The 25,147-nt window shown below is 34.4% G+C and overlaps 2 protein-coding genes across 5 annotated transcripts; one reads left to right on the plus strand and one right to left on the minus strand.

The window, feature by feature from the left end:
- Positions 1-554: 554 nt before the first annotated feature.
- LOC116033471 (EVI5-like protein) lies at positions 555-6,449 on the minus strand. 2 transcript variants are annotated; one of them, XR_004100850.1, is made up of 10 exons: positions 6,336-6,449; positions 5,595-5,774; positions 4,924-5,119; positions 3,581-3,751; positions 3,386-3,502; positions 2,631-2,828; positions 2,486-2,545; positions 2,296-2,394; positions 1,158-1,460; positions 555-711 (listed from the first exon to the last, which is right to left on the minus strand). XR_004100850.1 is itself a non-coding variant. In XM_031276215.1 (9 exons), the coding sequence occupies exons 2-9, from the start codon at positions 5,723-5,725 to the stop codon at positions 1,365-1,367; spliced, it is 1,068 nt and encodes a 355-aa protein (XP_031132075.1). In that variant the 5' UTR covers positions 5,726-5,774; positions 6,336-6,449; the 3' UTR covers positions 555-1,364. The 2 variants fall into 2 exon arrangements, 1 of the variants encoding a protein (XP_031132075.1); XM_031276215.1 differs by having other exon boundaries at positions 555-1,460.
- Positions 4,604-24,484, plus strand: LOC116033470 (pleiotropic drug resistance protein 3-like). Of its 3 annotated transcripts, XM_031276212.1 has the most exons (26): positions 4,604-4,772; positions 8,128-8,306; positions 8,455-8,858; positions 9,263-9,386; positions 9,562-9,650; positions 10,109-10,193; positions 12,771-12,930; positions 13,030-13,106; positions 13,853-13,906; positions 14,040-14,130; positions 14,292-14,593; positions 14,681-14,965; positions 15,057-15,370; positions 15,590-15,750; positions 15,842-15,945; positions 18,028-18,181; positions 18,263-18,376; positions 18,473-18,546; positions 18,652-18,984; positions 21,309-21,599; positions 21,720-21,803; positions 21,892-22,025; positions 22,493-22,720; positions 22,850-23,021; positions 23,750-24,004; positions 24,101-24,484. In XM_031276212.1, the coding sequence occupies exons 2-26, from the start codon at positions 8,250-8,252 to the stop codon at positions 24,365-24,367; spliced, it is 4,413 nt and encodes a 1,470-aa protein (XP_031132072.1). In that variant the 5' UTR covers positions 4,604-4,772; positions 8,128-8,249; the 3' UTR covers positions 24,368-24,484. The 3 variants fall into 3 exon arrangements, with proteins under 3 accessions (XP_031132072.1, XP_031132073.1, XP_031132074.1); XM_031276213.1 differs by lacking the exon at positions 8,128-8,306; XM_031276214.1 differs by lacking the exons at positions 4,604-4,772; positions 8,128-8,306; positions 8,455-8,858; ... (1 more) ...; positions 9,562-9,650; positions 10,109-10,193 and adding an exon at positions 12,027-12,521.
- Positions 24,485-25,147: the final 663 nt, after the last annotated feature.

Consider the following 25,147-nt stretch of genomic DNA (forward strand, 5'->3'; position numbering starts at 1 on the left):
TGTTTTAATATGAATGTCCTTGTAGGTCTTTTATATGTTAACCGCTAATAGTTAGCATATAATTTTATTAAACATCTCTTTAATATGAATGTCCTTGTAGATTTACATTTTTCATTTTTAATATACTAAGATTCATTTTTAAATAGTATTTTTAAAAATGAATATTTCGAACATTAAAAATAAATATTTATTGTATTAAAAATGAATCTTATTGAAGTGAACCATGTTTCAAAGTATAATGATAGGGCTGGTTGGTTTGGAATCTTAAACAATGCTCACTAACAAATTAACAAGAGTTTACTTAGTGATTGTTTTCAAAAAAAAAAAAAAAGAGTTTACTTAGTGATACAGATCAGGTAATAAAAAATTAAATTACTATTTTAACACCAGAATTGACTAGACAATAATTAAATATCAAAAGCGATCAATTCTAAGAGATATACAAATTAAATTACTATTTTAACCTCACAATTGACTAGACAATAATTAATTATCAAAAGCCATCAATTTTAAAAGGAATAAATCACTATAAAGTGTAGAGAATGCATAAATCATGGTAAAATATAAAGTTAATATGCCCATTAAGTCTTGTGGAGTAGATACAAGATGTGTCACAATAAATAAAAGATCAAGAGTTTGCAACATTGTAGGTGTTGACCCACGAGGGATACAATTCCAAACCATGTTACCATAAGAAATCCAATCTGCACCCTGCAATTGCCATCGCTGTTAAAACTTATCTCAATCTGACTTTGCACCAGAAAATGACTACCTTTTTTTTTTTTTCATACATTTCGTTTTAAAGTAAATGTTAACTGGGTCCTCCGAGTATAGTGACACCACCACGTTTAGTCCTAAACTTTCAATTTAATCACCCATGGTCCTTCAACATTCAAGTTAATCATCCATAGTCCTTCAACTTTCAAATTTTAACCAATCGTAGTCCTTCTATTAGCTTAAGGCAAAGTTTAGGACCACAACTGGTTAACATTTGAAAGTTAAAGGATCATAAGTAGTTAACTTGAAAGTTGAAAGACTATAGGTGATTAAATTGAAAGTTTAAGACTAAATGTGGCAATGGCACTATACTCAAGAACCTATATAGCATTAACTCTTTCTTTTTACAAACTAGAAGTTCACCCACTCTACTAATTTACCTTCTGTAAATTTGAAACATTGTACTCCATATTAATCAGCAACACTCCAAGTACAAGAAGCCATTACCACTCTTCCTGAATTCCTTTTAATCACATAACACACCCAAATTGATAGTATACACAACATTAGCATGGGGACATCCAAAAACCGAAATCGATTCAGATGCACAACTCTACTCCCTATTCAAGCACTTTCTTGGATCAAAGTCAGGGTGATGGCTCTTTCGGTTTAGCATGGGCTTCAGGGACCTTTGCGCGTTGCTTTTCATATTGTTGTTTCAGTTCTTTCAAACGCTTGGAGATCTGGATGAAGATGGAATGCAAGAAAGGGTGATTAAAACATAAATGAAGTAACCAGCAGCCAACTAACAAGGATTGTTCTTCCGCATAATTATTTTGTAGAGTTTATTTCACTTTGATCCCTCGGCTATAGAGACATTTTCATCTACGGTGCTCAACTATCAACTTTTCCACATTTTGAGAATCTAACAGATATAGTCCTTCAAGTGGAATCTTTGGTCTTCAAACATGTCTCATGAAATAATTATCTAGAAAAGACCGAAGGACATACCAAAGATTCCTCTTTAAGGACTAAATTGGATAGATTTTGAAATGTCAAATACTAAGTGTGAAAAAATTGATAGTCAAGAATTATAGGTAGAAATGCCACTATAAACAATGGACTAAAAGTGAAAATACATTTTAAATTTAGGCTATATATATATTAGAATCTTAGTCCCTCAACTATAATGGCATTTCTAGGTTTGGTGATCAACTATCAATTTTTTCTTTTCATATTTAGTGCATAATTATAAAAAAAATCTGGTCACATTCTATTGCTTCCATTAAATCTGAATGGACAGAGGGCATTTTATCTTTTCTAGTCCTCCAATTCCCATAGGAATTAATTATAATTTAGAATAAAAATTAAATTAACAATCGAGCACCCAATTAAAAAATGCCACTATAGTCGACGAACCAAAAGTGAAATAAATTCTAAATATTTTTTCTTTTATGTGGTATGTGGATTGAATTTCCCAACATTCCTAATTAATAAATAGAAATTCATGACTATAATACTCTACGTCCATTTAAACCCTAATGAGGGAAAGACCCCAATTGAAAGAGGGATTAATACCTTGAGTGAATAGGCCATTGGCAATAGGGTATCTGGGTTCATTGCATCATCAGGGAAGTTGCGTAAAGCATGTATAAGTTTCTCAAAAGGTAATTTCACCTGTTAACAAGAATTGAAGTCATCTTAAGCTATTAAAATGGAAAGAGAAGAAAAGATAAAATGCAAAAATCTGAAATAATTAAAAACTCACCAGATCATCGTGGCAATATTTCAATAAAGCCAATCCAACCTTAAATACAATTTTAACACCCTGGGTCAAAGTGAAATTAGTAAGATCTACAGTAATTTCAAAGTAAGGCAAGGTAACCAAAGATGATGATAATCAATCAGCTTACCTCATAGAGAAATACATCCCAAATTCTAAGAGCCAAGTGAAATGGGAAAGAATATGAGAAAACAGTTATGAACCACTGGCTTGCATACATGCTGGGATTGATCATCTCTTGAGAAAAGTGCTCTCCAAGTTTAGGCATCAAATCCTTTACTAACTGATCAAATTGAAAGAGATATTGCTGTACAAGAGGCAGTCCTACCTAGTCCACATGGCAAACAACTTATTACCATATTTCAAATGTATGAAAACACTCCAGATTAAATGAAGTCAGGCATAGATATGCAATAAGCAATTACAGGAAATAACTACTAAATCCTCTATGGGGAGAAAATGCCAAAATTTTCATGATAACAGGAGGACACAGACACAAATAATTTAACTTAAAAAACCAGGTCTTCTGAGAGACAGTCCTAAATATTTTAACACTGTTAGATTTCAGATTTTTAGTATATATCGATCACAAGTAGTACTAAATAATATTTGTATAGAAGTAATATTACAAACCACTTCTAAAACATGCTTCAGAAACTAAGTGAGGATGCTTTCTCTCCCAATATTTGTATAGAGAATACTACTATTATATACCCATTTTTTCTGTTATTGTCACAAAATCATACACTCACCACTTATGTAACAAGAACATATTAAAAGAGCCGAACGTTGATCAATTGATCAAAGAAAATGTGATTCATGTCTTTTTTTTTTCTTCTTTTTTTTTTCAAAGACAGTGAAGTAACCCAACAAAAAAGGGCTTACCAAATACATTCCTTCCATTGGTGAGTGTACAGCTCCCTTCAACAAGGCAACCAATAACCAAAATGCATCTTCTTCACTCATGTAAAGAAGCAGGAGGCCCGCCACAAATCCCATGCCCTACATTAAGGTATGATTCCAATATTATACAGTCCAACAAAACTAGATTAGATTTCTATTAATCATTATGGTATACACCTGCACATATCCAACATCTCTGTCATATACAGAGTATGCTTTCAGAACATTGTAAAGAGACCTCTGACCAGGTCCATGCCTCTGCTGGAAGAATACATGTGAAGGGAAGGTGCGAGAAATATCTCGAATAATATCTAGCTCAGAAGCTGATGTCTCATATATGACGAGTTGCTGCACCAGACAACATTTACAATGAGTTCAATAATATCCATTGCACTGGTACCAAAAGACATATATTCAGCAATTATAATGAATAGATGGAATGATGGATATCCACCACAAAATATGCCTTAAACTTGCAAGAGGTCAAGCTCTCTCCATCTGTACTCTATTGTAGTAATGTAATTCTAAAGGCTGAATATCCTATTAAAGATCATCTAGATCCAATAAGATGGTTCAAGCTCAAGAAGCCATGTAAGTTCCTTGCAAGATGGTTGTGAGGCCCAACACTCTAGAGGAAGAAGATTCAAGCCTTGATCATTGTATATTATGCTGAGAAGAGATGATGCACTCAGGACCTACACCTAACCCATGAGAGGAAACCCAAGTTCTCAATCTAAAAGTTTAAAAGCAAGTGGAAGATGCTTATTCGGATCAAGCCTAGTTTCAAAGCCAATTAGAGAGATAATAGCCATGCGGCCCATGCAAGTTACATCTTAAAGGCCATGAAGTGTCAGCACTGTTTTATTTGCTTTAGAGCTTATTTTGATGTAGGTCCCTAGGTTGGGCCAACTTGTAGGCCTAGAAAGTGGAAGAAGTGTCTTTAATTTTCAGCACATTTTTCTTATGTTTTGGAACATATTTGGGTGTATTTTAACTTTTAAGCCTCTACGTTGTGGCCACTTTTAGGCAAGCCCCTTTTGTGTCCTATCCTAGCTTAACTTATTAGTTTTAAATGCCCTAAAAGCCTACCCTAGCCTTAGTTATCTGAAAGTCCAATTATTGGGTTTTAAGTCTTGATTAGTTAGGCCAATTAGTGGGATAGACAACATAAAGCCTAAACCTATATATTTAGCCCTTATTACTTCATTCAAGAGAAGTTTGCCTCTTTATAAACTAAGATTAAGTGTTGAATATTCTCTATACACATTAGCGTGTGGCTTCTCTTGTTCGACTTGGAATTGGTAATAATCAAGCTACTGTTCAAGATTGGCAGAGACTAGAGACAACCCAAGCTCTACAAATTTTGAAGGTAACCCTCTTAACATTAGACTAATTTGTATGACCAGGTTGTTATCTTGTGGTTGTTATTTGTTTGAATCACATAATGTAGGTATGGTGAAAATGCACCAGTAAAGCAAAACTATGTACAAAGTAGTTTAAAATTAACTTATAATGTCTACCTCATATACTCCTGGATTCATCAGCAAAAGATCCCGACTTCCAGAAATTAGCTGCCAAACAAGCCCCCTCAAACAATCAGGAATTCCTTTCCGTATTCGCCTTTTAACTACATGAGGTTTTCTCCGAACATAATGCTTCCAATCGCTTCCTCCAACACCAATCATCTTCCTCCATTTTCTAATCCTTCTTTCCTCCCTGAAAATTTTGTAGATTATAATACATAAATTCTTTAAAATATAGTAATGGTTTTCTATGATCACCATCCCTCTCTATAAACACATGCAGAATATTGATGCAAAAGGAGTATAAAATATTATTTTGGGCAAAATGAAGATCATCCCTATGCCAAAGTTTTCTTGACCTTTGAAAAGGATTCTCATTTCAAATTCTTGCAGCTGGTAGGAACATTTTCAATAACAGTATTTTAATCTTTCATTTATGAGAATTAATAATATAGTTTTGAATGAAAGACCAATTTTTAGGATTGCAGGACACTGCCTTTTTAAACACTGTACTCATCTAATAACCATGCTAAGAAAGTGCAAGCTGAAGATCATTAAAGAAGCAAAACATCATAATATAAACCATAAAAATGCACAAGAGAATGTGTAAGCACAATTTAAAAAAAAAAAAAAAAAAAAAGCCTTAAATTAGCAAAACAAGTGCTAACCTCTGATGTTCATAGGCTGATTTGCTTCTAGCAAAACCATTTGAATTACCATCTTGTTTTAAAAACCCAAATCTATCAACTCTAGGCAATGGTGGTTGTGGGTCACCTTCATCTACTCCTACTTTTTCCATTTGCTGGCCACATGAATCTTCAACACGCTAGCAGATCATCATCACTAATCTACACTCCCATGACAATGTAGCATGTTCTCAGTTTCATTCACAACTAGCACACAGTTATCCACACCAATAAACTGAAAACACACACACACACACACACACACACAACAAAATACTACATTAATCGATCAGAATGGAAACCTTAAACCATCCAACGCTCAATTCAATTTATCATGACAGAAAATTTTACAATCAGCTTTTTTCCACATGGAATTCACTTTAAAATCACAAAATACAAACGATCCATAACGATAGTTTCATCACCCGATTAGAAAACAACAGAAAACTAATACTATAGCTCTTACCCCATGCCAAAAAGGAACAATAAACTGAATTGTGACTGAAAATCATTACATACAAAACCCCCAACACGAGGGATCAAGAGTTTAGCATCCAATAATTAATAAGGGTTTAACTTAAATTCAGATTAGTAGCCGATTTTAAAATCAATATCGAATAGAAACAAAATCTGCAGAAACTTAAAAATTCATATATATTAACATTAATTAAGAATTGTGATTAATTAATTAACATACAAGGAAAACATAAGAAGAAACCAAACCTGGGGATATTTCACAGAATGGTGAAAATTGGAAGTTCTATCTTTAAATGATATTTAAAGATAGAACTTCGTATTTCTCTTCCAAATGACGATTGAAAGTTCTGTCTTTTTCTTTACAACAAAAAAAAAGTTCTTTAAAATGTACGGAACATATCCCATTGTTATAAGATAGACTAGGGTTCATGTTGCAGTGTGAATCAATTTTGTTTTTTTAATTAATATATTTTGTACCTACAGTTAATAATTTTTATACATGTAAATAAATAATTATTTGATAATGGTTGACACGCAATATGATAATTCTACAAATACAGAATCTGAAAATTATTTTTGAATCAAGATTTACAATACAAGGTAGACTCTGATCCATTGTATAATTTCCCCGAATGCATCTCCATTATATGGAGTAATTTCTAACTAATAATAAGAATGAAAATAATCAAAGTGGCATTGATCATTGTTACCGAAGAATCTTCTTGTATTTTTTTTTTTTGAAAAAATAGCATAAATTGACATTTTAAGTGGCCATTTTGTGATACAAATATAAGTGAGATCCACATCCGATTTGGGTCGGGTCAAAGCGGATTTGGGTTCTTCGTAGTCAGACGAAGAGATTGATCAAAATAGATAATGGGTGAATGGAAAATTGATTTTCAAAGTAAACCCATTTGATATGGAAATTCAAGTAGAAAAGCTTTAAAGTAAGCTTTTGTCCGACATTTGTAAGGGGAGTGAGTTTGCACCATTATTTATATAAGAGCCTTTTTAAGCATATTGACTTGTATAGGATAGAGGTTTTCTCTCACGCGTAGGATTTGCAAATCAAATTCCAAAGGAGATTAATTCTAGTTTGAATTATTTAGATTTAGATTTAATCTCTTTAGTGGCTAGCCGCTATATATATAAAATTAATTTCATTTCTCTCAACAAAATCGTTTATATGGTCTTAAACCAAGGACATTTTAGTCTATTCAGTTCTAAATATTAAGTCATTTTCTTTTTTTTTTTTCAAACAAAAAAAAATTTGGTCCTAAATTTATATGTGTCACTCAACATTTAGTCTTTTATTTTCAAAACATTCCCGTTAGTGCTAACATTATTATGACATGACCGTTTCTGGTCATCCTTCAATAAATATGTTTAAATGACATTATTAATTATTCAAAATTTACATTTTTTTCTTATTGAGTATAGTAAAATTGTTATCAAATACATAAGTCTATTGCAATTTTTTTTAAAAGTGCAATTTAAAAAATCACAAGTCTTCGTCATGACAAACCTTAAGTCTAGTGTATTATCTATTCCATAAAAATATACAAGACTTGTAGTTCTATTACCAAGAAGAAAACAAGAGGATTTTGAGTAGTTAATAACATCATTTAAACATATTTGTTGACGGAGGACTAACAATAGTCATGTTACAATAATGTTAGGACTAACATGGATGTTTTGAAAAAATTAAAAGTAGAATGACACATATAAATCTAGGACTAAAATATGAAAAATAATAACACTTAGAATTGAATAATAAACCAAAATGTCATTATATTTAATATCATTTAAACCGTTTAAGGACACAATTAAAGTGATTATACCATGTTTTCAAAAAAAAAAGTGATTATACCACAATAATATTAGGACCAAAAGGAGATATTTTGAAAAAAAAAAGAGATAACTAAGAGTAGACTGATGTCTATAAATCTATGACCAAATGGAATTATATGAATGGATGAATTGAAATGAAATGAGGTGATAATTGCAAATAACAATTCTACACTATTTATATACCCAGTTTGACCGAATACTGCAGCAAATGTGAAGAACATGGATGAAGGAAGAATGTGCTGCATGCGGCAAATATGGAGAACATGGGTGAAGAATGTGCTGCAGCGTGGAGATGATTTATAAATTATAATGATGCTTTTCATTATATTTTTTGTATCAAGGCTGCGCTGTTATTATAATAATATGGTTTAAGTAATGTGTAGAATAGTTAATGATTTATTTCCTTACCTCATAAACTTGTATTATATGTTCTAATACCAGACAAAGTGCATAGTTTATATTAGGAAGGATGATGCATCGTATCCCTCTTAAGTTTTGTGTCCCCAAAATGCAGATTATCCCCGAAATGGCTGAGCTGGTGGGTTCAAATGAAATTGAATCAATAAGAGCTGATGATGAGCTATTGGAGATTGGACCAAGCTTATTAACATCCTCATTTAGACATCATCATCATCATAATTTGAGTTTCAGAAGTAACAACTCGGTTTTGAGTTCCACTACAAATGAAGATGTTTTTGATGAGGATTACTTGTTACAATGGGCAGCAATTGAGAGATTGCCTACCTTTAACAAATTGAGATCAGCTGTTTTTGATGATGAAAACAAGCAGGGAAAGCGAGTGGTTGATGTGACCGGACTTGGAGGTGTGGAAAGGCATATGTTCATTGAGAAGCTCATTAAGCATATTGAGCATGATAACCTCCGCTTGTTGAAGAAAATCAGAAAAAGAATTGATAGGTAAGTAGGGTGCCTAGCTAGGTGCATTCTTTATTATCACAAAAAAGAATGGATTAATCACCATAGTTTGTGTTAGAAACAATCCCATCTCATCAGCACCTGCCAATCTTAACTATTTTTTTGCTTTATTCATGACCTGCTCTAATTCCACTAATGATCACACATTTACAACTATGCCAAAAGTTATAGCTTATAGCGAATGCACAACTTTATTTCCTTATAGAGCGCCATATATAACATTTTTGAGAGGTAGTGCTTGATTTGGCCTTTCACACCTCCGCCTAATAACCTTCTAGCTACTAATTGATGGACTTGACCATTTACCGGCCTTAATTCACCCAACATTATTTTGTATGGACATATTTAGTTGTGGATTAAGTACTGAGTTGATTGTTACGTTGTAGAGCGGGTGTAAAGTTACCCTCTGTGGAAGTGAGATATGCTAATCTATACGTGGAAGCAGAGTGTGAGGTTGTTCATGGAAAACCCCTCCCAACTCTTTGGAATTCTTTCAAGAGTTTGATGATGGTAAGTATATCTATCTATATGTGTCCTATTTGAGAAACAAAGTGGCTCAAGCGTTAGTTTCAATCTATTGTATAATGGTATTATATATAACAATAGTTTTCTACAATAATCTCTAGATTAGAGGTATGTTTTAAATTAAGTACAGTGATGTATTTTGTTTGAATTATATTGGCAGGTGTTTGCAAGGCGAATTCCATGTTTGGAGTCTGAAGTGGCAAAGATAAAGATTGTTAATGATGTAAGCGGTGTGATTAAACCTGGAAGGTATGTAATTGTAATAGGAACAAAATGACAAAATTTGGGCCATTCTATTCTTCTTTGGAGTTATAAAACTAATTCATGTCAAATGTGAAGAAATTGTTGAATTATGGTCATTTAACATTCACAATGCAAATTAAAGGCAAATTATACCATGGACCAAAATCTACCTTGCACTGTAGACTTCGGTCCAAAAATAACTTTCAAATTCTGTATTTGTTGTTGACACATTATGTATTTGCAGTTGACAGTTTCTGTATTCGTAGTTATTTTGTGTCAACGATTATCATTTTATTTGTTTACATGTACAAAAATTGTTAATTGTAGGTACAAAATATGTTAACTGAATGTACAAAATTTTTATATCAAGGTTTACAATGTAATATGAACCCTGGTCCATATATGCTATACCAATTGCAAATTACCCAACTAGGTTTAATTTGTTGGGTTGTATGTTATCGCAGAATGACACTGCTACTTGGTCCTCCAGGATGTGGGAAGACATCATTATTGAAAGCACTCTCAGCAAACCTGGACAATTCTCTCAAGGTCTCTCTTTATTTTATATTTTTAAAATTCATCTAGCATATCGTTCGTTAATACATAGTAAGTAAATTGCTCTAACAACATTACATACATAGCCCACCCGTAGTAAGGTGAAGACGGCAAATTTTTATGTGGAACATGATTCTGTGCTATGTGAATTATAAAAAAGTACATTTTTAATATATTAAAAGTACATTATTTATGTATTAAATGTGCATTATACAAAATAATATACTTTCAGTACTCAAATAATGTATTTTTCCTGAATACAATGTACATTTTTAATATACTAAAAGTATATTATTTGTGTACTGAATGTACATTATTTGATAATATACAAAAATGTACTTTATGTGTGTGTGTGTGTGTATATATATATATATATATATATATATAAACATAATAAGTTTCAATCAAAGTTATATCCTAATTTATGTATATGTTTTTAGTGCTAACCATTTTGTACATTGTGTTTTTAGAGTTGACATAATTTTTTGGATAAAAATACCCTTACCGTTATAACTTCTGTTATATTTTCCATTAATTTTACCATGCACATGCATCTACTATATCTTTTATTATATTCCTTAATGATAATAATATTTGTAAACATTATATATTGGATTAATATAATAAATAATTTTTTTTTCATTTGGATTTTAATTAGTAAGAATTTGTTAGTTATTTTTTAAAATATAAATATTGGACATATATTTTTGCGCATCATGCATAAAAAAGACTAGTATATATATATATGCTAAAGAGAAGTTAGAGAGTAAAAATTCTAAATTAAAACTCTCATGAAAATAAATGTCAATACTCCTTTTATAGTTGATGGAATCACGCATTTTCATAAAGTACAAGGGTCGATCACGATCAACATTACATCGTGACGCTAGTAGTGATAGTTATACTTTGGGCAACAATTTTGATTTCTAAGTTATTTCTCACCACATTTGAATTAGACTCTGTGATCTTCATTAAATGTGTAGCTCTTTAAATTATCTTTTAAATGCTATTTGAATCATTTGATTTGGATCTTCCTACATTGAGATATGATCAAAATATCTAGACGTCACGTGGCAAAGTGAGTCATGCCTGTGGCTGTCACCATGAGGCTTAGTCCTCCTTACTCCAAGTATTGCTTTTCTCCATTTTCTTTACTCCTTTGAATAAGAGTCATGCATAGTACTTCTAACTTACTCTTTTTTCACTTCCTTTAACTTCTCACGACTCTACGAACACACCTTTAGTTCCATTCCTCCCTTCATTTTGCCCTCAACCAAATGACTTTTTTGTTCAGCAATAGGTAAGGTTGGACTCCATATTGCCTCTAGAGAGTTAGTCATTTTGGCCTAGGCTTTGACCTCGGCCAAATGACTCTTCCGTTCAACGATATGCGAAGTCGAACCTTGTATCACCCCTAAAGAGTTAGTTATTTTGGCCAAGGTTTTGACATCGATCAAGGGACGATAGGTGAGGTCGGACATCGTATCGCCCCACCCTTAGGGAGTTGCCATTTTGGCCAAGGTTTCGAGACCAACCAAAGAACTATTCCGTTTAGCAATAGGCGAGGTCATACCTCGTATCACTCTAGGGAGTTAATCGTTTTGGACAAGATTTTAACCTTGGCCAAAGAACTCTTCTGTTCGGCAATAGACGAGATCAAACACCATATTGCCTCTAGGAAGTTAGTTGTGACAAGATTTTGATCTCGACCATATGACTTTTTTGTTTACTTATATGCAATGTTGGACCCGTATTGCCCCTAGGAAGAGCTCCGACCCAATCCTATGACCAATCTAAGATGGCCAATATAACTATCAAAGTGTATTTAGGGTATCTAATTAGAAACCACCCGAGGAAGTGGGTGGAGATTCTTCCATGGGTTTGAATACTACTACAAAGCTGCCTCCCATAGTCCTATTCCTCCCTTCATTCCACCCTGTTTCAATCCTTCGGGATGCCTGCCATCAGCCTCAGCTGGTGCATTCCAAGATGGAGCAGACTCATAAGAGGGTTTACCGGGATGTGAGGTTTGGATAAAATTGGGCGTTGGCTCAATTTGAGTTGCAGCGATGTGACATATACTATGGAAGGATGTAGTTAAATGGTTAAGTTAAATGATTAATGTTCACTTATCACCTTCTAAGATATGACAAATAGATAATAGAATTTCGTAGTTTGCTTGACTAAGATGTTTCAATTTGGTTTCGACAACCTCATGTTTTTCATGTGTCACTGCAAAGGCAGTGCAAACTCAATTGAGGTACTAAAGAGATTTTGGTCCAATGTAATGAGCTACTCAAGGAGCTGGATGCATCTTGGAAGGTGTTATATGATTTCCTCATATGTTTTACTAATGATCTATCTATTTTTACGTAGTTAACATAATAGCATTTTCCTTCTTGATGTTGTAGTTCTGGACTAACTTGACAGTCTCTGATTACAACAAAGTAGCTTTGTACTAAGAGTTGTGTAAATTTATGTAACATCTTTCATCATCATTCTAAGGAATTCATTCTTAATTGATGGATGCCTTATTTTATCTATCTGATTGCTTTTAATTGATTCAATTAGGTTAGGGGAGATATTTCTTACAATGGGTACACATTACAAGAATTTGTTCCCCAGAAAACTTCTGCATACATTAGTCAATACGACTTACATATCCCTGAAATGACTGTCAGAGAAACCCTTGATTTCTCATCTCGTTGCCAGGGTGTTGGTAGCAGAGGCGGTATGTCTTTACACTCATGAGTCATGACAAATAGTGAACTAAGTCATACACTTATTTCAATAGTCATGGGAATAAATATAATGTTTTATCCCTGTGCAGATATTTTGGTTGAGCTAATCAAGATGGAGAAGGAATCAAGAATTGTTCCTGATCAGGACATAGATATTTACATGAAGGTAGTTTTAGCAGCATAACTTATATTCTCTATCATTTTGTCCTCAGTGACGTTGATATTGTTTGAATTGATAATATGTTTGGTATTATGATAATTAGCCTCTTAGGATCATTAGTGCTTTTGCATAGAGAGATTTTCTCGATTTTGTGAAAATCTTGTTTTAAGCACCTCATTTTATACTTTATTTCTATGGATTAACATGGCTATACTTCATTGCTTGGATGTATGCAAAAGCAACGATTTATTTTCTCTGATGTTTTCTTCATTGTTATTGCTAATGACATCCATTTCTGGTAAATAAAGGCATACATGTTCACCACTCGTATCTCTTTTTGGATAGAAATTTCAAACTACGTGACATACTTTAATATATCTCTTACTAAAATTAGTTCCAGTGGCATTCATCATCTTTCCAGATTTAGTTATTGCATTATTTGAAGGTATTTATAGACCAAATAAGTATGTCTTTCAGAAAGTCCACTTGTAACAAAGCATTTTCTTGATAGTTAAGGTCTTATATGTATCAAATTCCAAATTCTTAAGTTTTTGTATAATCTCTCACTAACTTTACTATATGATATTGAAGGACTAAAAATGATTTTTTTTTTCTTAAAGCATGTTCTATTATATTTCCAAGTGTTCTTTTAGTAAATAATTGGCCTGAATTGAAAGACACTTCTGGTGTTCCAGCCACTGTTGAAGATATATATAGTTCTTATCTTTTAACCTATTTATTTAATTATTCAGGCAATTTCTATAGAAGGACAAAAGACAAACCTTCAGACAGATTACATCCTTAAGGTATGTACGATAATACTTTTTTGAACAATTAGAAATTTAGCTTCTTTCTAAAACAAAAAAAAAACATATAGTTGAAAATGGAATATATGTTAAGAAGCTAAGCTGATCTTTGTTTCAATTCAACTAATTTCAGATTCTTGGACTTGATGTTTGTGCTGACACGATAGTAGGTAATGCTATGAGAAGAGGTATCTCGGGCGGCCAAAAGAAAAGACTAACAACAGGTACTGAAAATCTGTTATCTAAAAGCCTTAATTTAGCCTTACACAATGTAACAGGACAAGAGAAAATTTTCGTATTAGCAGCAAATTAAATGTTTGTTTGAAAATTCAAAGTGCTTTTTTTTATTATGTATTGAGTAGCATATCAATATTAATGCCTGCAGGGGAAATGATTGTTGGCCCAACAAAAGCATTGTTTATGGATGAAATATCAAATGGCTTAGATAGTTCGACCACATATCAGATTGTTGCTTGCCTTCAACAGTTGGCACACATCACAGATGCTACGATACTAATGTCTCTTCTTCAACCAGCACCAGAAGTATTTGACCTCTTCGATGATATAATCTTGATGGCTGAGGGAAAAGTCATTTTCCATGGTCCTAGAAGCAACATATTAGAATTTTTTGAAAATTGTGGGCTCAAATGTCCTGAAAGGAAAGGGGTAGCCGACTTTCTCCAGGAGGCAAGTTCCTCACGCATGCTACTTTTCTATAGTCTGTTAAATAAAATATCTTTTAAGTTTTAACCTTGCCTCTTGCATCTGCTATAGGTCATCTCAAGGAAAGATCAAGCACAATATTGGAACAATCAAACTCAACAGGCATATAGCTATGTTTCTGTTGATACAATATCAACAAAATTTAAGGAATCTCCTTATGGAAATAATCTCTTCAAGGAGCTTTTTGTGCCATATGATAATTCCAAGAGCCACAAAAATGCTATAAATTCTAGTGTGTATTCACTTCCTAAATGGACGCTCTTCCGAGCTTGCATCTCGAGAGAATTTCTTCTCATGAAAAGAAATTCTTTTATTTATATATTCAAATCTGTTCAGGTCTGCTATGTAACTTTTAGTTCCTAACTTTTTGTGCTATCGATCAACTACCTGTAGGAAGGATATGAGTTTTTATATTCCTTTATTGCAGCTTATCGCAAGTGCATTTATAACAATAACTGTGTTTTGGAGAACTCAGACGGATGTGGATCTTCTACATGCAAATTATTATTTGGGAGCTCTATTCTATACTCTATTTCTTCAAGTTGTTGATGGGTTACCCGAGATGTCCATGACCATTACAAGGCTAGAAGTTTTCTTCAAGCAGAGAGAATTGTGTTTCTACCCAGCTTGGGCATATGCAATCCCAACTACCATTCTCAAATTTCCTCTTTCTTTGTTGCAATCTGTTCTTTGGACATCTATTACTTATTATGCCGTTGGTTTCAGTCCTGAGGTTGGTAGGTGAGTGTCAATTGACATACTATTATATTGCTTTATTTTCTTTAATGATGAGTATTTTTCATAATGAAATATTATTAACTGTCCAAGTTATTAACCATGTTACTGATCTCTTTAGTTTTGAATAAAGTGTCCATTCAAATATAACAATATTTAATTTAATTGGTGCTCGGATTTTAACATAAGTTCCTAATTTTGATCTTATTAATATAATGCTTCCAGGTTCTTCCGTCAATTACTTGTATGCTTTGCTATGCATATGTCATCAATATCCCTATTTCGTTTCTTGGCTGCTATCTTCCCAACAATTGTTGTTGCTACAACAGTTGGCAATCTATCAATTATGATTGTTTTGTTATTTGGTGGCTTCATAATCCCACGAAGTAATATTTCCAACTATCATTTTGTTTTCATTTCGTATATAAGACTTCTGTGAGGAGAGGAATATAACTCATATGAAAATGTTTATTGCAGCTTCTATGTCAGTTTGGTTGAAATGGGGATTCTGGGTTTCTCCACTTTCATATGGTGAGATAGGCCTTACTCTGAATGAATTTCTTGCCCCCCGATGGGAAAAGGTGAGTACATATAAACCATACTAGCTAATTGACGAATTTTTGAATTTCTTCTTTAAAATGATGAAACAAAATCATAAGAAAATATCACATCCGATCTCTCTTTTTATTCCTAAAATAAAATCCCTAACTTTGACTATGAATATTCAATACTCCCCTTCAAGCTAGAGAATATATATCATGTAATCCTAGCTTACAAATTAAGTCTTCAAAGTTAGGTTTAGGTATTGCTTGGTAGAAATGTAGTTCAACTTAATAGTCTAACTGGTCACTTTCTCCTTGATAGGGTGTCAATCAATTTCAACATGTTTAGTCATATCATGATGCACAAGAGTCTTCGCTATGCTGATAGCTGCCATATCTGCCTGACTGCCACACATAATCAAAATAAGAGATGAACTCACTTGTTCTAATTCACTAAGAACCTTTTTTTTTAAAATCCAAATCCCTTAACAAATTCATTGTGCTAGTGCTCTATACTCAGCTTTGACAATGCTTCCGGCTACCATTGATTGCTTCTTGCATTTCCATCTAACAAGATTACCCCAAACAAAATAACAATACCCAAAAGTTGACCGTCTATCAATGATGTTCCCTACCCAATCTACGCCTAAGTGCATCTCAATGTAAAGATTCTCTCTCTTTTTGAAGAATAAACCTTTCTATGGTGTCATTTTCAAGTATCTAACAATTCTGTAGACTTCCTCCCATGTGTTCCTCTGTAAGACTACACAAATTGACTCACAACACTCACTGCAAAACCAATATTTGGTCGAATGTGTAATCAAGTGTTGAACAATTCGTTGATATCTCCCTTGTTTACTGGTGTACTTTCTTTCTCAGTGCCAAGTTTCTTCTAATTGTCAACAAGAAAATCAATTGATTTACATCCAAGCATACCAGTCTCCTTTTAGAAACAACAATGCCCTCCCTTGATCTAGTCACTCCGATCCCATCCCAAGGAAATACTTAATATTTCCAAGATCTTTAACTTCAAAATCTTTTGAAAATACATTTGTAATTCTTCCAAATCATTCCCAGATAGAATAATATCATCGACATAGACTATCAATACATCAATTTTCCTAGCATGAGATTTCTTGGCAAACAAAGTATGATTGCCTGACTATGTATGTAGTTAAGCTTCAAAATCACCTTTGTGAATATGACAAACAAGGTTCAAAGGGATTGTTAAATTTCATACAAGGACTTCTTGAGTTTGCAAACCTGATTCTTTGTCAAACTTCCTTCGAAACCAAGTGGTATTTTTATGTAGACTTCTTCCTCAAGGTCACCGTTTAGAAAAACATTTTTTTTTTTGCGTCCTGCTGTTGCAATCACAAATCTTGGTTGACAACTAATGAGTGAAGAGTTTTGATAGTGTACGTTTAGCTTTGCAATAGGAGCAAAAGTTTCTTGATAGTTTATTCCATGGCAAGTATTTGTTACTTATAGGAGAAAATGTAATACATATGAGGAAAAAATGTAATACTTTTAAATGAAAATGTAGAAGTATAACATATTTCAGTTTCATCTTAACCCGACCCGTCTCACAGATAAAGATCCATGAGACGGTCTCACACAAGTTTTTGCCATTAAATATTTGTGCGTGTGTGTGTGTGTGTAATATATATATATATATATATATATATATATATATATATATATATATATATATATATATATATATACACACACACACACACATATATATATATATACACATATATATTGAGGATTCAGGGTCGGGGCGAGGGGTACAATCCCCGTCTTAGCGGGAACCAGGTTTTTCCATTGGGATCGGGTTGAATTGACATCCCTCCTCATCTCACTCTATCAAATGTGGGTACTCACCCTCAGTTTCTAATTTTAGTTCATATGGTTCACCCCATCTAATAAGCCTGATAGTCCAAGGTTTAGGGTTAGGGTCAAACCAAACCCGAAAATAAAATAAAATAAAAACCGATTAGCCTGAACCAATAAGTCAGACAGGAATAGCTTGAAATCAAGCAGACTAGCACGATTGACACCCCTAATACACGATATGTTTTTAATTCCTGGTTGATTCTTCGTTAATTCTTGCAGATGTTACCTACAAATATGACAATAGGAGAAGAAGTTCTTGAAAGCCGAGGATTAAATTTTGATGGGTACCTATATTGGGTATCAATTGGTGCTCTATTTGGCTTTATAATACTATTTAACCTTGGTTTCACATTAGCCTTAAGTTTCCTTAAACGTAAGTTCACATATCTATTATTTTTGAGATGAAACTACAGAACAATTTTAGTATAGTTATTCAATTCCAATATCCATGCAGCCCCAGGTTCACGTGCTATTATTTCTAAGGAAAAATTCTCAAAAATACAAGGAAGTGGAAAATCACTTCATAAAGTGCCTGTTGAAGAAAAAACTTCTGAACCTTCTAATCAAGGTTTTGTACCATTTCCTTTTGTTTACTTCTTTTGAATTGCCTTATGATTCAAATTTATTATCTTCTTAAAAAAGTCTTTTTTCTTGTCTTCTGCAGGTCGAGTGATTTTGCCTTTTGAAGCCTTAAGTGTAGTTTTTCAAGATGTTCAATATTACATTGACATGCCTGTGGTAATGGAACATATATACCACTCTCATTTGATAATGGATTGTATCTCGAAAGATCATTAAGCCCAGATTCATTGGTTTATTTAATCCTCTTATATCTGTTTTTAGGCATTGAAGGAACGCGATTTCACTGAAAAAAGACTTCAACTTCTTTCCAACATCACTGCTGCACTCAGACCTGGTGTTCTTACTGCTCTTATGGGCGTCAGTGGTGCTGGAAAAACAACTCTTCTTGATGTTCTTTCTGGTAGAAAGACTAGTGGTATAGTGGAAGGAGAAATAAGGATTGGAGGGTACCCTAAAGTTCAAGAGACATTTGCTCGAGTTTCTGGCTACTGTGAGCAAACTGATATACATTCTCCTCAGATTACAGTAGAAGAATCAGTTATCTTTTCTGCTTGGCTACGGCTTCCTCCAGAGATTGATTCCAAAACCAAATATGTATGGCTGGCCATTTCCATACTACATCAGGATTGCACTATTCTTTTTTGAACCCATTTTGTGTTAGTGTTGCAAAAATCGGATTAGGTGGCTGCCTGGCGCCGACTAGGCACCCCTAGGCCAAGGCGATTTCAGCTCCAGGTGACTTTTAGTCGGCCGGCCGATTAGGCGCCTAACTCGGCCGAGTGATTTTTGTTTGCCTGCTCGGTTTCTCCTCTTCTATATTCCTCCAGCCATGTACTCAACTAACTGTCTAACATATGTACTTGACTAGTTCCAGGGATTATAATAGTCTAACAACTCACAACCCTGATGAGTGAGAAAAGTGGAGACGATATACTCGATCGCTTAGACGCTCTGGGAGCTAGGCTCTCCCAGCACCCGACTAGACTAGCGCATATCACCTTCTGCAACATTGTTTTGTGTATACAATTATAATTCCAATATGATATGATTCTCATTGGGTGTGTATGTAGNTATATATATATATATATATACACACACACACACACATATATATATATATACACATATATATTGAGGATTCAGGGTCGGGGCGAGGGGTACAATCCCCGTCTTAGCGGGAACCAGGTTTTTCCATTGGGATCGGGTTGAATTGACATCCCTCCTCATCTCACTCTATCAAATGTGGGTACTCACCCTCAGTTTCTAATTTTAGTTCATATGGTTCACCCCATCTAATAAGCCTGATAGTCCAAGGTTTAGGGTTAGGGTCAAACCAAACCCGAAAATAAAATAAAATAAAAACCGATTAGCCTGAACCAATAAGTCAGACAGGAATAGCTTGAAATCAAGCAGACTAGCACGATTGACACCCCTAATACACGATATGTTTTTAATTCCTGGTTGATTCTTCGTTAATTCTTGCAGATGTTACCTACAAATATGACAATAGGAGAAGAAGTTCTTGAAAGCCGAGGATTAAATTTTGATGGGTACCTATATTGGGTATCAATTGGTGCTCTATTTGGCTTTATAATACTATTTAACCTTGGTTTCACATTAGCCTTAAGTTTCCTTAAACGTAAGTTCACATATCTATTATTTTTGAGATGAAACTACAGAACAATTTTAGTATAGTTATTCAATTCCAATATCCATGCAGCCCCAGGTTCACGTGCTATTATTTCTAAGGAAAAATTCTCAAAAATACAAGGAAGTGGAAAATCACTTCATAAAGTGCCTGTTGAAGAAAAAACTTCTGAACCTTCTAATCAAGGTTTTGTACCATTTCCTTTTGTTTACTTCTTTTGAATTGCCTTATGATTCAAATTTATTATCTTCTTAAAAAAGTCTTTTTTCTTGTCTTCTGCAGGTCGAGTGATTTTGCCTTTTGAAGCCTTAAGTGTAGTTTTTCAAGATGTTCAATATTACATTGACATGCCTGTGGTAATGGAACATATATACCACTCTCATTTGATAATGGATTGTATCTCGAAAGATCATTAAGCCCAGATTCATTGGTTTATTTAATCCTCTTATATCTGTTTTTAGGCATTGAAGGAACGCGATTTCACTGAAAAAAGACTTCAACTTCTTTCCAACATCACTGCTGCACTCAGACCTGGTGTTCTTACTGCTCTTATGGGCGTCAGTGGTGCTGGAAAAACAACTCTTCTTGATGTTCTTTCTGGTAGAAAGACTAGTGGTATAGTGGAAGGAGAAATAAGGATTGGAGGGTACCCTAAAGTTCAAGAGACATTTGCTCGAGTTTCTGGCTACTGTGAGCAAACTGATATACATTCTCCTCAGATTACAGTAGAAGAATCAGTTATCTTTTCTGCTTGGCTACGGCTTCCTCCAGAGATTGATTCCAAAACCAAATATGTATGGCTGGCCATTTCCATACTACATCAGGATTGCACTATTCTTTTTTGAACCCATTTTGTGTTAGTGTTGCAAAAATCGGATTAGGTGGCTGCCTGGCGCCGACTAGGCACCCCTAGGCCAAGGCGATTTCAGCTCCAGGTGACTTTTAGTCGGCCGGCCGATTAGGCGCCTAACTCGGCCGAGTGATTTTTGTTTGCCTGCTCGGTTTCTCCTCTTCTATATTCCTCCAGCCATGTACTCAACTAACTGTCTAACATATGTACTTGACTAGTTCCAGGGATTATAATAGTCTAACAACTCACAACCCTGATGAGTGAGAAAAGTGGAGACGATATACTCGATCGCTTAGACGCTCTGGGAGCTAGGCTCTCCCAGCACCCGACTAGACTAGCGCATATCACCTTCTGCAACATTGTTTTGTGTATACAATTATAATTCCAATATGATATGATTCTCATTGGGTGTGTATGTAGGAATTTGTGAAGGAAGTGATTGAGACAATTGAACTTGACGGGATAAAGGACATGCTGGTAGGCATGCCTGGTATTAGTGGTCTTTCAACTGAGCAACGCAAGCGGCTCACAATTGCTGTGGAGTTAGTTGCAAACCCCTCGATCATTTTCATGGATGAGCCTACAACTGGGCTTGATGCAAGGGCAGCTGCAATTGTGATGCGGGCTGTAAAGAATGTGGTTGGCACAGGAAGAACAATTGTTTGCACTATTCACCAACCCAGTATTGATATATTTGAAGCTTTTGATGAGGTAATAAGTAATTGTTAATTTAGAAAGCATAAGAAGTTGAATAATGATTGATTGATTGATTGCTTTAACAACATTTAATACACTTGTTCAAAGTACACATTTGTTTATACTATTCTTTAGCTTATTCTCTTGAAAGCCGGTGGGAAAATGATCTACTGGGGACCGCTGGGTTGGCATTCTTGTAAAATGATTGAATATTTTGAGGTCAGTTTAATTTGCCAGATCTGTTGACTATTGTACACTTTCCATGCTTTTTCATGGTACATTTACTGAAACAATTAAGTCTTAACAGGGTATCTCTGGTGTGCCAAAAATAAAGGATAATTATAATCCAGCAACATGGATGTTAGAAGTCACTTCAACATTTGCTGAAGCTGAACTTGGCTTAGATTTTGCAGAAATCTATCAAAAATCTTCTTTATACAAGTGAGTCTGATAAAATATATAAAGTGTTTCAATTAAGAGTTAATTTCGGATTTAGTACTTTGAATATCACTCATTTCCAATTTTAGTCTTTGACTTTTAAAACTTCCAAATTTAGTCTTTAAAAGTACTGAATCATTTGCAATAGTAATCCGCCATTAGCTTTTCCCTGTATAAATCGTTAACATTGAGGATAAAATTAGAAAGTTATGGTCATTGAGCTAATTGTTTCTCACACGCCAGAAACAAAGCCATAATTTTCTTATTCTAGTACCCCTAATTTCACCGTACCCCCAATGTTAAGCGTTGTTCACACAGGAAAAAACTTATAGTGGATTACAATTGGAAATGATTCAATACTTTGTGAATGATAGTCCGAGAGCTACCTCCAGAATTAACTCTTCAATTAATTCCTGATTCATTCTAAATATTAATATTTTTGAATTACAATTGCACCTGAATATTGGTAGAAATAACAAAGAGCTTGTAAAGATGCTGAGCATTCCACGTCACGGCTCAAAGCAGTTGCATTTTCCCACCCCCTTTCCACAGAAGGGGTGGGGCCAGTTCAAGACCTGCCTTTGGAAGCAATATTGGTCTTACTGGAGGAGTCCTTCCTACAACATGATGCGATTCATTCATACTCTCATCACATCTCTTCTTTTAGGATTGTTGTTTTGGGATCAAGGCAAGAAAATGTAAGAATATTATACCTACTATTATATTATATTGCTAAATATACTAGCTCTAACTGCTCCGTCCAAGATTTGATTATATCTACTCCCAAAGGAACTATTAATCCTTTTGTTTTCTTGTGGAATTAATAGAGAAAACCAACAGAGCTTGTTCAATATACTCGGTTCAATGTTCACTGGAGTAATCCAATGTGGGATAAACAATTGCTCAACAATTTTACCATATGTCAGCACTGAGAGAACTGTCTTGTACAGGGACAGATTTGCTGGGATGTATGCTTCATGGGCTTATGCATTGGCACAGGTATAAACAGTGTTGTAAAAATTAGCCTAGGCGGCCGAGGCGATTTCATCCCTAGGTGGCTTTTAGTCGGCCGGCTGACTAGGCACCCTAGGCGCCGAGTTGGGTGCCTAATTCGACCGAGTGGTTTTTTCTTTCTTGTGTAGTTGCTCATTTTCTATATTCCTCCAGCCATGTACTCAACTAACCATCTAACATATGTAGTTAACTAGTTTTGAGATTAAAACAATCTAACAACTCATAACTCACACTCTTGAGTGGGTAAAGACGACTCAGGGTCGGATTTTAGGGCGTGCAAGATGGGCAACAGCACAGGTCTCCAAAATTTTGGGGGCCCCTAGTCAAGCCCTGACCTAATAGTTAGTAGATGTATTTGTGATTATATTGGCCTAAAATTAGTTTTTTTGTTTTTCTTTTTGCATTTTTCTCTCTGTAATTTTTCTAAAATTCACAGTTTATTTATACTTTGATAGGGCTTCACTTATTTAACAGCATAGGGCCACACAAATCAAAAAACCGGCCCTAGGTAAAGTGGAGATACCCTGATTACTAGGCTGCCTAGGTGCTAGTTGCCCCCGGACGCTAGTAGTGAAAAGATGTTACAGAAGGCGCTAGGCGCTAGGCGCTAGTCAAGCGCCCGGGGGCGACTAGCGCCTAACGCCTTCTACTACCCTGACAGATTCTTATGACATTCGATCTAATGAAACTCCTCGTAATATTGTCATATATAGGTTATCATAGAGATTCCTTATCTGTTTGCTCAAACAGTTGTGTTCACGGCTATCACATATCCAATGATTGGATACTACGGGTCAGCACACAAGGTTCTGTGGTACTTCTATGCCATGTTTTGCTCGCAGATGTACTTCAAATATCTGGGAATGCTGCTTGTTGCCATGACACCAAGCTTTCACATAGCTGCAACTCTGCAATCCCCTTTTTACTCCATGTTCAACCTCTTTGCTGGATTCATGATTTGTAAGCCAGTGAGTACACAAAGAATTACTTTCTATTATAAGAAACTTAATTGCAACTAGACATTACTGCAAACAATCATTTCATATATGTTCATAATCTTGCAGCAAATACCCAAGTGGTGGATCTGGTTTTACTATTTAATCCCTACATCTTGGTCCCTAAACTGCATGCTTTCTTCGCAATATGGAGACATAGAGGAGGAGATCATGGTTTTTGGAGAAAAGAAAACAGTGGCAGCCTTTTTGAGGGATTATTTTGGATATCACCATCATCAATTACCCATTGTGGCTGCAATGCTGATTTTGTTCCCACTTTTTTTTGCCTGTTTATTTACACTTTGTATTCAGAAGCTCAACTTTCAAAGGAGGTGAATGATGAAAATTCAATAATTTGACTCATTATTTATGTTTATGCAGAAAAACATGTTCAAAAATCACTTTTGTTATGATGTTTTAATTTGAAGGAATTCTGTGTTTAAACTATTCAAATTATTCTAGTATATACTTATTAATTTTTTTAAATTAATTTTTATTTAAATTTAAAATTTTATAAATTTGGCGGCCCCCGCCAAGGCTCGCGAGCCTAAGGTGGGCGGTGCGATCCGTGTCAGTCCGTTTTGATAACTCTAGCTCCTAATTGCTTCATGTGCTCCTGATCTTTTGGTGGATGACCAGTCGTCTTGATCTCTCGCTGCCCTCTTATCTTTCCACTACTTTTTTCAAGGACGTCTGTAGTCTGTCTTATATACTTAGTATTCTTGTTGTATGATTTTGTTATCCGGTAATACATCTTGATGAGTTGATGGACCTCTATTTCTCTATGATAGTTGAAATAGCACTCATCTACTTATTCATGACCTATCAATCTAGGCTATGTCTTCTTGCATGCCTAATGCAGGCATTTAGTATTTTGCTTCCCACCAATATTTTTGGTAGATCTCGAATTTCCTCATGGACAGAAGTATATGTTGCCCCTTATTTGTATTCTTTGGGATAATATTATAATTTACCATTTTCCAAAAATTGTATGAATCAATACTTAAGAAGACTATATCAATGAAAAAGCAATATGTTGTTTCTTTTTCTTCTTTTTAGGGCCATAATCCTCCATGTAAGTCGAATATGTTTTAAGCCTTGTATTGGCATTATATT

The sequence above is a fragment of the Ipomoea triloba genome, chromosome 10 (genome assembly GCF_003576645.1).
Source record: "Ipomoea triloba cultivar NCNSP0323 chromosome 10, ASM357664v1".
Taxonomy (NCBI): Eukaryota; Viridiplantae; Streptophyta; class Magnoliopsida; order Solanales; family Convolvulaceae; genus Ipomoea; species Ipomoea triloba.

What these genes read in the sequence shown, in the direction of transcription:
- LOC116033471 (XM_031276215.1), bottom strand. Translation starts at nt 5,725, where the DNA reads ATGGAAAAAGTAGGAGTAGATGAAGGTGACCCACAACCACCATTGCCT. An exon ending in GAGATGTTGGATATGTGCAG is followed by an intron (nt 3,503 to 3,580) that starts GTGTATACCATA and finishes ACCTTAATGTAG; the next exon opens with GGCATGGGATTTGTGGCGGG. An exon ending in CAATGGAAGGAATGTATTTG is followed by an intron (nt 2,829 to 3,385) that starts GTAAGCCCTTTT and finishes CATGTGGACTAG; the next exon opens with GTAGGACTGCCTCTTGTACA.
- LOC116033470 (XM_031276212.1), top strand. Translation starts at nt 8,250, where the DNA reads ATGATGCTTTTCATTATATTTTTTGTATCAAGGCTGCGCTGTTATTAT. An exon ending in ATCAGAAAAAGAATTGATAG is followed by an intron (nt 8,859 to 9,262) that starts GTAAGTAGGGTG and finishes GTTACGTTGTAG; the next exon opens with AGCGGGTGTAAAGTTACCCT. An exon ending in AAATGATTGAATATTTTGAG is followed by an intron (nt 21,804 to 21,891) that starts GTCAGTTTAATT and finishes AAGTCTTAACAG; the next exon opens with GGTATCTCTGGTGTGCCAAA.